Source organism: Bubalus bubalis, chromosome 24 (genome assembly GCF_019923935.1).
Source record: "Bubalus bubalis isolate 160015118507 breed Murrah chromosome 24, NDDB_SH_1, whole genome shotgun sequence".
NCBI lineage: Eukaryota > Metazoa > Chordata > Mammalia > Artiodactyla > Bovidae > Bubalus > Bubalus bubalis.
Window position 1 is genome coordinate 19,436,503 of NC_059180.1, and position 12,420 is coordinate 19,448,922.

A 12,420-nucleotide genomic window follows, 5' to 3' on the forward strand; every position below is an offset into this window, starting at 1 on the left:
GTGTTAGCAGCTTTTTTTTTAATGTGAATGATTTTTCAAGTCTTTATTGAATTTGTTACAATATCTCTTCTGTTTTGTGTTTTGGTTTTTTGGCCAGGAGGCCTGTGGGATCTTGGTTCCTTCCCCAGCCAGGGATCAACCCACACCCTCCTGCATTGGAAAGTGAAGTCCTAACCAGTGGATCTCCAGGGAAGTCCAACTAGCTATTTTTATAATCACCTTCATATTGTTTTGGTTTTATTTTTTGGCTGCGCTGGGCGTTCGTTGCTGTGTGCAGGCTTTCTCTAGTTGTGGTGAGTGGGGGCTTTTCACTGGGGTAGTGTCTCTTGTTGTGGAGAACAGGCTCTATGCGAGCGGGCTCTGTAGTTGTGCGCGGGCTTAGTTGCTCTGCAGCATGTGGAATCTTCCTAGACCAGAGATCGAACCCCTGTTCCATGCTTTGGCAAGCAGATTCTTTTTTTTTTAATCTTTTGTTCTCTTTTTTTAAAATTGTTTATTTTTAATTGAAGGATAATAATTGCTTTATAATATTGTGTTGTTTCTGCCATACATCAACATGAATCAGCCATAAGTATACATATGTCCCCTCCCTCTTGAAACTCCTTCTCACCTCCCTTCCCATCCCACCCCTCTAGGTTGTTACAGAGCCCTCCCCCAACCAGGTTTTTACAGACCCAGCCCTGGTTTGAGTTCCCTGAGTCATACAGCAAATTCCCATTAGCTATCCTATTTTATGTAGATCCTCATAGAGAAGACACCGGAGAAGGCAATGGCACCCCACTCCAGTACTCTTGCCTGGAAAATCCCATGGGTGGAGGATCCTGGCAGGCTGCAGTCCATGGGGTCGCTAAGAGTCAGACACGACTGAGCGACTTCACTTTCACTTTCCACTTTCATGCATTGGAGAAGGAAATGGCAACCCACTCCATTGTTCTTGCCTGGAGAATCCCAGGGACGGGGGAGCCTGGTGGGCTGCCGTCTATGGGGTCACACAGAGTCGGACATGACTGAAGTGACTTAGCAGAGAAGACACACACTCTACTTGTAAGGTATGAAGTTTGGAATGTGTCGTTTTATTCTTTTTTATCTTTAGTTATTCTTTATGCTCTTATCTTTCATCAAACACCTCTGTCTCCCTAGACTTGTGCTATGACACATTACATATTTCCTTGGAAAATCCTTGCAGCTCTGGGCCACCCCCATATCCACCCTCATCCTCAGCTAAAGTGCCATGAGTGGGTAGATTCATGTCCTGGATAGCCCTGGGAACTAAACCAGACCCTCGAGTCTGCAGTGGGCTTTTCAGCAGGGTCTTGAGGTCTGTGATCTGGAACTGATTTTGAGTCCAAACAGGACTCTAGAATGGACTTAGCTCCAGACTGAGTTCCCACGGGTCTGGCCCAACCTGGACTTTTGCTTCCTCCCCAGCAGTGTCCATTTCTGAAAGGAAAGGCCAGCCAGTGGGCACACAGAGGAAATATTGGACTATTTATTGCAAAGCTGGATTGACAGCTCAGGCAGCAGGGAAACAGACCACAGAAGGCCCTTTTGTAACAGAGAAATCAGGGACTAGAGAAGGAGAAAGAGGATGAGGGAAATGACCAGAGACACACTAACAATCACCTCCTCTACTCCTGGGACCTTCCCTGGCAAAAGCTCTTCTGTTGCGCTGTTTCTACCTCCCTCTGGGTGGCGCTGGCGACACATTCCCTAGGCTGAAGTCTCATGAGCACAAAGGAATGCGAAGGACCTAGCACCACTGAGAAGCCAGGCCCAAGTCAGGGGAAGCGTGTCAGTCAGTCCTTGGAGGCTCTGCCCCGGCAGGAAATGCAAAGCTGTCTGGTCTGTGGTCCAGGATGGATCCACTGAAGGTCCCTGGGGTGGCAGGAATTCCACCATCTCAGCCTCACCGTCCCTTTAGGATTAGACGAATTTTCGCATCTCCAATGAAGAACCTACAAAAAAAGGTGGCTCAGTGAGGTCTCCAAGTCTCTGGAAGAGAGTCCTTCATCACATGTCTCCAGGTCCAGAAGAGATGCCTTCCTGGGCCTTTCCAGCCTCAATAGCCAGATCTCCTGGGGTAGAGGGAGAAACTCTCTTCTGTTGGGTTTCCAACCCCTTTTCCTGAAGATCCTCATCTGTACTATTTTGAAAACATCAGAGAATGATTCCTGATGCTTTTCACTAAGCCACAGCCCAAGCCAGGACTGCAGATGGGCAGCGATGCAAGCAGTCTAGATCAGCCCAGCCCAGTGCCTGTCCCTGCCCAGACAGCGGGCTCTGTACCAACTCGCATCCCTACACAACTTGGAGCAGAAAGGAGAGGACCCTATGGATCCTTGAGGCTCACAGATGACAGCTGGAGGAGAAGCAGTCAAGCAGATATTACCCTCCTGATAATAACATCAACCTTATCCATTGCACACAGTCAGGGAGCACCGCTCACAATGTGTCTTATGTGAATGGCATCTCCTGACATGCATGCTCTTGGAGGCACCATTGACATGATTTTCTATGTGGATAGGGTTCCCTGAGTTGTATGACACCCCTGTGGGGAGCTATTCCTCTCCTACTCTCAGTCAATTCAGTTGTTCAGGAGGGGCTGACCTCACCCGAACTCCAGGATTAGGCTCATGCTCAGACATAGCCAATAAGAGAGTTGGCCCCAGGGCTACAGAGACCAGTTCAGAGGTAGACATGGCTCACACCAGGCCAGTTCAACCCAGAGAACAGCAGATCCAGGACTTTTGTAAGAGCTGTTGTTCTATTTCCTCCGGTCTCAGTTATTGAGCTGCTAGGATGGAAGCCTGGAATGCCTGGTGGGCATCTTTGCCTCTATTGGAGAGGCTTTGCCTAAGCACAAAGCCTATCCAGAGGACAGTAGAGCCTGTGAGAAGGATCAGCCTTACAGACATTGTGTGAGCTCCCACCAAAGTCAGGGCTACCTGTAAACTTTTCAGTTATGCCAGCCAATGAGCTTCCCTTTATGACAAAAGCTGTATTCAAATGAATTTCCATCACTTGCAGCCAAAGGTCCCAGAGCCATAATCTTTGCCTCTTCTCTGCTCTCAACCCAAGCGAGACCCTAGCTCCCTACCCCTCGATGCCCTGGAAACTATCCCCATGCCCTAGATGGGCCACGACCCCGTGTCACATTCCTACCTGATGAGCACTCCTACAAGCAGGCTGGCCAGGAGGGGCCCCAGCCAGTAGATCCAGTGGTAGTCCCAGTGGTTGGCCACCATGGCAGGTCCAAAGGCCCGGGCAGGATTCATGCACGCTCCAGACACAGCACCCCTGCCAACGCCCAGCCACACTCGTCAGCAGGATGCCAGCCAATGAGCCCCGATGCACCCTGGTTCATCCCCTATGTGGGCCTAGATCACACACTACCCAGAAACCCTCTCTACACTATGATAGCACGGGCGTCCAGAAGTTTCCCAAGAAGACACAGGTGAAGAGACTTCTAACACGAGGAAGTGAAAGGCTTGACTCCTCCCTGGGGTCCTCCCTAAGGTCTGCCACTCCCCCGACACCCCTGTGGAAGAATGGCCAGCAAGCAGGGCCGGCTCAGTGACGGCAGGAAGGAAAATGGACCTACGCCTTCTCCAGAGTTGATAAAGTCAGGCAACTCTTAGCTATATGAACTTAGGGTCAAGTGGGCCTAGATTTAGAACTCTAGAGATTTCTACGGGTGACATTTGTTTCACCTTTCTGTGTTTCAGTTGAGGTGAGCGTGCATATCTCATAGGTTGTTGTCAGGGATGGATGAGACAACACATACAGAGCCCATGTTTCTCATATAATTCATTCCAAGCGTTAACTCTAACCCAGATGACCTGGTTGAGGTCTTTGTTGTGCCACAAGCTTGGGGCCCAGCATCTCCCACAGGGCGGCTGTTCCCCAGGAGCACCTCTCTAGTCCTGGTGTCTGTACCCTCGCCCCATTGACTCAAGCTGGGGTCCTCACTCAGGCCTCACCCCGCAAGGACGCCACCTGTGGCCAGTGGTCAAAGCCGGATGAATGAGTCAATAGGTTTGTAAGTGAACCAAGAGCCACTAGGGGGCAGCAAAGCCCTGCTACTGCTCTATACGCCTATTTTCCCAGCCTCCCCAGGCGCCACCTCCCAGAAGATGACTTAGGGTCAGAGGACAGAGCTAGGAAAGGCTACACCTGGTTAGAAGCTGGCCTTCAGGAACGAGTTCCCTCATCCCCCCTTTAGCAGGGGCTCTTGTCCCAGATCTTTCACTTAATTTGCCACTGCCCAATGACGTTTGATGCTTCCTGGTGGCTCAGATGGTAAAGAATCTGCCTGCAATGCAGGAGACCTGCGTTCCATCCCTGGGTTGGGAAGATCCCCTGGAAAAAGGAATGGCAACCCACTCCAGTATTCTGGCCTAGAGAATTCCATGGGCAGAGGAGCCTGGCGGGCTACAGTCCATGCTAAGTCACTTCAGTTGTGTCCGACTCTGTGTGACCCCATAGACGGCAGCCCACCAGGCTCCTCTGTCCCTGGAATTCTCCAGGCAAGAACACTGGAGTGGGTTGCCATTTCCTTCTCCAATGTATGAAGTGAAAAGTGAAAGTGAAGTCGCTCAGTCGTGTCTGACTCTTAGCGACCCCATGGACTGCAGCCTACCAGGCTCCTCCATCCATGGGATTTTCCAGGCAAGAGTACTGGAGTGGGGTGCCACTGCCTTCTCCATAGGATCGCAAAGAATCAGACACAACTGCGTGGCTAACACACACAATAACTTTAATGAGGGACTTCCCTGGTAGTTCAGTGGTAAAGAATCCACCTGCCAACACAGGAGATGCAGGTTGGATCCCTGGGTTGGGAAGATCCCCTGGAGAAGGAAATGGCAACCCACTCCAGTATTCTTGCCTGGAGAATTCCATGGACAGAGGAGCCTGACGGGCTATAGTCCCTGAGGTCACAAAGAGTCAGACATTACTGAGCAACTAAAGAACAATGACTTAAATAAGTCACCGGTGTCTTCTCTGAGCCTGTTTCCTCAGGTATGCTGCCGCTACTGCTAAATCGCTTCAGTTGTGTCAGACTCTGTTCGACCCCATAGACGGCAGCCCACCAGGCTCCCCCGTCCCTGGGATTCTCCAGGCAAGAACACTGGAGTGGGTTGCCATTTCCTTCTCCAATGCATGAAAGTGAAGAGTGAAAGTGAGGTCGCTCAGTCGTGTCCAACTCTTGGAGACCCCATGGATTGCAGCCTACCGTGCTCCTCCACCCATGGGATTTTCCAGGCAAGAGTACTGGAGTGGGGTGCCATTGCCTTCTCCATTCCTTATGTATAAATGGGGAGACATAACCCTTTGTCTCCTTAATGCCTTCCCAAGCCTACTGAGAGGCTCTTGATAAACAAGACAATGGGTGTGAAAACTCTTTGTAAGTCTGAAGCTAAAATCTGGCTGCCTGCTGGCAATATAAACACAGTCTACAGAAATGATTTCTTGATACTACAAAATTAGGACATACACATAAAAACCCAGTCTTCTGACTTCCCTGGAATGAAATTTAAAAGGTCACCCCAAGCCCATATTCCCACACACTGATAACTTATCAGAGGTGCATGGTGGGGGCCTCCCAAGACTCCGCAGTCCCCACCACTCCCTGTTGTATGCCTCCTATGGCCCACTTCCCGGTTAAACTGTCTGCATGGCTTCTGTTGGCTACCGACCCTCAGGCATATGACCCTCAGGGAGGCTCTGCAGGCCTGCGCTCCTCCAGGACCGAGCCTCGGCCCAGGGCTGAACACTGCAGTCCCCCTGCCGAGCGGCACTCACCCCGCCAGGATGTCCACGGTGACAGAGAAGCCGATGCAGAATGGGGCCAGAGGACCTAGCGTCTTCTCGTTGATGGCGCCCATGCACACGGTCAGCGCCAGCACCGTCGTCAGGATGACCTCCGCCACCACTGCCCCGGCCACCTGCTCCGGCTCCTGGACTGTCACAAAGGCCGCCCCGGTCGCATTCCAGAACCTGTCCTCGGGACTCACCGCCTGTGGAGCGCAGTGCTCAGCCCCACAGTGGGGGTGGAGAGATGGCTGCGAACTGGGTTGGTCCGGGGGTGGGGGGTTCACACGCTTTACAGCCAGGGAAGGGTCCTGTCCAATGTGCAGCCAGACATATCTGGAACCACATCCCAGCTCCACCAGTTCCTACTGTGTGGCTTCACCTGAGCTACTGGACTTCTCTGAGCCTCATTTTGCTCATCTGTAAAATGGGGATAACCTAATGGTGGCTCCAGGTGTGGTGGACCAGAAGCATATGAAACTTAGATGACCTTTTTTTGAAAAGAATACAGAAATACCTAATTTTTACAAATTTTGCAAACACATACACTCAGGTGAACACATTGCCAGCCCCCTAAAAGACCTCTTTGAAGGGATGAGAAGAGCCATGGAACTTAAGCTCATTGGCTTCCCAGGAAGTCGGCCTCTGGGTCATCACGACCCCTGGGAGGGCAAACAAGCTTCTGGACCCAGAACTCAAATCTGGGCCCTGCTGCACCTCAGCTTATCTGAACCTGGGCAAGTCACTGCCTTCTCTGCCCCTCGGCTTCCCCCTCTGCAAAGTGGGGGTGCTGATAATAACGGTTTCTGGCCCAGGTGGTGGGTGCTCTCTAAGGACAGCTGCTGACTTCTGGTCAAGCTGGAGATTAAATGAGAGGATTCTGTCAAGTGCTGGGCAGGGGTGCGGGGGGAACACTCAGTGAGCTCACTGCTGCCCCACACTCATCTCCATCATGTTGGATGAGTCTGCAAGTGGCCCAGCCTGAAGGAGAGTCCAAGCATTGCTTTCCATGGGGAATCAGAGCAGTCCCCATTCTAAACAGACAGGGCAGCAGGGTCTCAAATGGGGTGTGCGGTTACCAGGGCAGGGAAGATAGCAAAATGGGGATCAAGACCATAGTCTGCAGTGGGCAGCGCTTAGAGCCACAGACCAAACCCTAGCCAGCCTAATAGGCACCCCCTTCACTCCTACCCACCCCAAACTCCCCCACCCCGCCACAAGCCAAGCAAAGCCTTCATGTTGAAGGACTCCTAGTTAAGACGTAAGAAGAGCAGGAAAGAGAGAGACAGAAAAGAGAAGAAGGAAAAAAGAAACTCAGGTGGGCAAAGAGAGATAAAGAAGTCTATGCATGGAGTTTGGTGTATAACCATAGCAATTCTGTGGCTGAGAGGAAGAGCTAGCCTTTCTGTTGGAATGGGAGATTTCCAGTAAATTGAGTGTTCACTCCCATCAAAGGTAGAGTAACTCAGTTTAAAGGCAGGCAAACTGGAGAACACACAGAGAAGTTAGTTCAGGAGTTTCTCAAGGAGAAAAACCATATGCATCCTGAATCCTCAGCTGGTGCTTAGTGAGATGTTTGTAGAAGGAATGAACAAGTGCGTGAATGGATGAATTTTAAAAATCAGCATTATCTAAAGCCACAAATGGACTCAGGAAGAGAAACTTTCAGTTCTGAATTCTGATTCCTGGTCTCCCCAGGGAAGGCTGTATCCAGACATGGACAGAACAGGGTGGGTTTAGAAAGAACCAAAGGCCCTTTGAGTGTTCCCTTCCGGGTAGAAATTTGGTGGGCTTCCCTGGTGGCTCAGATGGTAAAGAATCTGCCCGCCAATGCAGGAGACCCAGGTTTGATCCCTGGGTCGGGAAGATCCCCTGGAGAAGGAAATGGCAACCCACTCCAGTATTCTTGCCTGGAAAATTCCATGGACAGAAGAGCCTGGTGGGCTACAGTCCATGGGGTCATGAGAGTCGGACACAACTAAGCGACTAACGCGTTCACTTCCAGTCCCATTGGAGGCAACAGGAAAAGAGTCAGACAGTCCCCACTCCCCACCCCCACGCACCCCAGCAGCCCTGGCAGAGCCAAAGCCCCCAGCCCAGCCCCCTGGGGGATCACCCACCTTAGCCAAAGCGGCCCCGATCAGCCCCCCACACAGCTGGGAGATCCAGTAGGGAAACAGCATCGTCAGCTTGAGGCCTCCAACCAGCATGGCTGCCAGGGACACTGCAGGATTGAAGTGTCCACCGCTATTGCCCAAAAAAAGCAGAAGGAGTCATGAGGCCAAGGCTTAGAGCCTGGGTGCCCACAGCACCCTGGCTGGCCCTGCAGGGCCAACGTCAGTCAAGGGCAGCCCAAGCAGAAAACAGGTGCCGGATCATCCCCACTTTCCCTGAGGTGCGGGGTGGTGGAGGGAAGGTAATGAGAGGGGAGGCTGGGAAGGGAGGGCAGCCCAATTCCTGTCCTACCCCCAGATCCAGGATGACCCAGAGGAAGAACATGATGGAAAAGCATCTCTCAACTCCTTGTCGACCCCCGCAGAGCTGTATCCAGCCCTTCAGAGCTGTGGCCACAGAGCACAGCGAGATCCCAGGCTTCAAATGCATAGCCCAGGAGAGGTATCCCGGCCTCCCCGTAAAAGTAACCAGGCCCTGAACACTAGCTCCTGACTGGTTGAACTGCTCAACCAATAAAAATCCTAGTTTGGGTCTGAAAGTGTGACTAGCGTTGTGTGTTAAACTTGAGGTTAAATGTTCCTGGAAATGGCATTGGTAATCGGGAGTGAGGTTAGAGGTTCATGATTATATTGGGGGTTGGGATCTGGGGTTTGCAATGTGCAGGGAGGTTAGACAAAATCGAACCTAGGTCAAAGGGCTGGTTCAGGTTGGCTCCATGGGGCAGTTCCATTGGTCCTGGGTAAAGAGCCTTCCTCTTGACCAAGCTACTCAACCCATCTGAGTGCCAGGGCCAGGAGGCCCCTGAATACCCTGCTACACCCACTGGCATCCTGTCCAGCCCCACACAGATAGAAGAGCTGTCCTGAGAGGCTGGCTCAACAAGCCCTCAGGAGCATGGGATGGACACTCCCAATAAGAGGGACAGTGACCCCAAGACCCTCCATGTCTCCCCACCTGTTCAGAGCCCACTAATGGGTCTGCCCACCCAGTGGGCACAGGACACTGAACTGATACTGGACAAAGGACCCTGGCTCTGGACACAAGACTTGGTCCAACATTTCAGGACCAGCTGCCCCAGCTTGTCTGGCCGAGCTCTGCACACAGGCCCTCGGGGAGCTTCCTGCAGGGTCAGGAAGCACTAGCTGATCTCAGACTCAGTCGATTCGGGTCCATGACCAAGCTTAGCCTGGGTTCTGCCAAAGCAGAGAGGTGGGGGGCAGGGGCAGGGGCAGCCTCCCGCTGGAGACTGCAGAGTTAGAAGCCTGTCTGCCATCAGGCCCCCCACCAAATCACCCAGTCCAAAATGCGTAAGAAACTCACTCAGAGCATGGCTCAACCAGGAGAGGGCTGGAACACCACACATGTTCAAGAAACTCACTTCACACTCATTAACGATAAAACAATCATCCATTGTTTATTCACTACAGGCTTACTGAACACCTACTCTGCGCTAGGTGCTGGGCTGGGTACTCCAACAACCTCAAAGTCAGTGCCTGGTTCGTGGTAGGTACCCAATAAATATTTGTTGACAAAAAACAGATGGTTGGATGAAAGGCTGGCATTTCAGATAGGCAGTCTCCTGCAGTGCAAAGCAATGTCCTCTCTGGCCAGCTGGCCTGGGTTCAAACCCCAGCTCGGCCACAGAAGAGCTGTGTGACCATGGGCAAGTGATAAAACCTCTCTGTGCCTTAGTGATCCCTATCTCATAAACTCTGTTGCAAAAATAATTAATACATGTTCCTATAGAGTGGTGGCAGATAGTTGGTATTCAACAAGTATCAGCTATTATTATCATCTCCCTTTTATTCTACCTAACGTAGGTGCAGTTACTTGCTCTGGTCACCCTGCTAAGCCATGACAAATGTTGCCTTCATCCCTGAACCAATGAGAACAGAGGACTCTAATTTTCATCCCACCTGCAGCTTCCCTTAGATATTTAAAGAGAAATGTAACAGTTCTCTTTCCATTCTGTTTTTCTGAGAAACAGTATTTTAATTTCCTTACTCAGATCAGTTTTCTGTGAGAGATTAAATACAAATGAACCAGATTCTAGATCTCCCTGCCAGACACCTCATCCAATGGGTCGTTTCTCCTGGGAGTCCACGACCTCCCGGTGGAGCCTCCATTCAGGGGAGGGCTAGGCAAGGGGAGCCCCTCGGCCCTCCCTACCCCACCTGGTGGGTTCTTCTGTGAGGCATTGCCTTCCCCTAGGTTGGAGCAAATCCCTGTCCTAATGGTAACTATGGGCTTTCCAGGTGGCTCAGTGGTAAAGAATCCACCTGCCAATGCAGGAGACATGGGTTTGATCCCTGGATTAGGAAGATCCTCTGGAGAAGGAAATGGAAACCCACTCCAGTATTCTTGCCTGGGAAATCCTGTGGACAGAGGAACCTGGCAGGCAACAGTCCATGGGGTTGCAAAGAGTTGGACACAACTTACTGACTAAACAACAATAACAAAGGTAACAGTAACACAGCCACCAACAGTGATTGAGCGCTTACTATAGCCTGAGCACTTCACAACATTTCATTCTTGTACCTCCACCAGGAGGGTCTGGGTTTAGGCAACAGACAGCTTGGGTTTGCATTCTGGCTCTGCCCTGGGTCCTTGGATGAGTTACCTGACCTTTCCCCTTCACAGTGAAAAAATGGAACTAATAATAGTACCAACCACCCAGGGGTGTAAGGATTACATGAATTGCTATACACAAAGTGCTTGGAATAGTTCATGGTAAGCATGAGCATTATACCTGCATTGGCCTGAGAAATAAGATTTAGAAAATGCTGTTCCCATTTCATAGGTGAGCAGTTGGGTTTGGAGAGTGACTTAACCAAAGCTGCAGAGCTCATGGACTGAAGAGCCAGGATTCTAACCCAGGCAGTCTGACCCCCCAGCCCACATTCTTATCCACACTGTTCTCGGGATCCTGGGTGTGTGCCCCTGGGTGCCTGCCCACCATGCCCCTCCCTGCCCCCAGCTCCCCGCAGCCGGCACCAGGCTGAGTGCCCAGAGCTGTTCCCACCTGATATTCCCCAGCGTGGCAATGACCAGCCCCAGGGCCAGCCCGTGGGCCAGCGCTGGCTGCAGCCGCCCGGTGTCCGGCCCATTCTCGATGACCGACAGGCAGCCGATGAAGATGAACAGAGCAGAGCCCAGCAGTTCCACCAGGCAGGGCTGCACCAACCGCTCGTACCAGCACCCATGCGACCGGCCCCTGTTGCTGGGCTCCTTCACCTTGACGCTGCCCGACTCCAGGTCACACATGGATACAGCTGCCTGCGGGGGTGGGCAAGAGAGAGAGGGAGCCGGATGAGAGGAGAGCCCAGAAGGAAGCCCCCAGCACCTCCACCTTTAATGAATCCTCAGCCACCCACTTGGAGGGCCAGGCTGCAGAGGAAGAGGCCAGGAGTGGACCCACCTCTGTAAACATTGGGGCGGAGATGACTCTTGGAGGGACTCTGTCCTGCCCTGGCTGGGAGACCCACACCTGCTGTCCCGGACAGGACAGTCTTATCTCCAGGACCCGGGCTGCCAGCCCACTAACAGGCTCTGCCCCTTTTAAAGGGCTCCAGACGCTACCGAGGGTGCCGAGAAAGCAATAAAGACCAGTGGGAGGTGGCCCTGAGGTCATGGAGAGGAAGCCTTTTTAAAAAAAAAAAAATCTCAGCTGGGCAGGGCAGGGGGGTGGTCAAGGATTGCTGAGTTTTCTACCAACAAAGGGAAAAGGCGTTGTCTTTGCTGCGTCACCTGGAGAGAACTCTAGGTCTTCCCCAGCAGGAGATGGAGGGGTCCAGAGGAGACCCGTGTGTGTGAATGAACATGGGAGGCTCCCACTAAATCGGGACCACAAATGGGAAGTAAGGCTGAACTCAACTTCAGTGATGTTTTCCACCAATTTCCAAGGACACCTCCTTGTATCTGAGGCCCTGACACCTCCACACACTCACACTGAAAGGCTGATCCAGGGCTGAGGGTGTAGACGGATGACCATCCTGGGAGATTGCAGAGGCAATGGTAAAGCCCGTGGACTTTGGAAACAGGCTGCCTGGAGTTCAACCCCAGCTCCTCCATGAACTACTGAGTAACCGTGAGCATTTGCTCACCCTCTTTGTACCTTAGTTTCCTCCCCAGTGTAGGGATGATAGTGGTGGGGCCAATGGGATAGAGTTGTGTGGTTTAAATGAGTGAAGATCAGGGGACTTCCCTGGTGGTCCAGTGGTTAAGAATCCACCTTCCATCGCAGTGAAGTGGATTCGATTCCTGGTTAAGGAGCTAAGATCTTGCATGCCGCAGGGCAACTAAGCCTGCGGGCCGCTACTACTGAGCTATCTCGCCGCTATGAAGACCCAGCATAGTCAAAAAAATTTTTTTAATTAAAAAAAATAAATGAGTGAAGATCATAAAGTGTTTAGACACAGATGTTTATGATAGACA

General features: G+C 51.8%; 1 protein-coding gene across 1 annotated transcript; it reads right to left on the reverse strand.

Moving 5' to 3' along the window:
* Positions 1-1,045: 1,045 nt before the first annotated feature.
* Positions 1,046-11,556, reverse strand: AQP8 (aquaporin 8). The gene is made up of 6 exons (XM_006071145.3): positions 11,405-11,556; positions 11,009-11,262; positions 7,932-8,058; positions 5,803-6,017; positions 3,163-3,297; positions 1,046-1,955 (listed from the first exon to the last, which is right to left on the reverse strand). Exons 1-6 carry the CDS (start codon positions 11,414-11,416, stop codon positions 1,907-1,909), a joined length of 792 nt encoding a protein of 263 aa, XP_006071207.3. The 5' UTR covers positions 11,417-11,556; the 3' UTR covers positions 1,046-1,906.
* Positions 11,557-12,420: the final 864 nt, after the last annotated feature.

What these genes read in the sequence shown, in the direction of transcription:
- AQP8 (XM_006071145.3), bottom strand. An exon ending in GCCACGCTGGGGAATATCAG is followed by an intron (nt 8,059 to 11,008) that starts GTGGGAACAGCT and finishes TTTGGGCAATAG; the next exon opens with CGGTGGACACTTCAATCCTG. An exon ending in CTTGTAGGAGTGCTCATCAG is followed by an intron (nt 1,956 to 3,162) that starts GTAGGAATGTGA and finishes CTTTTTTTGTAG; the next exon opens with GTTCTTCATTGGAGATGCGA.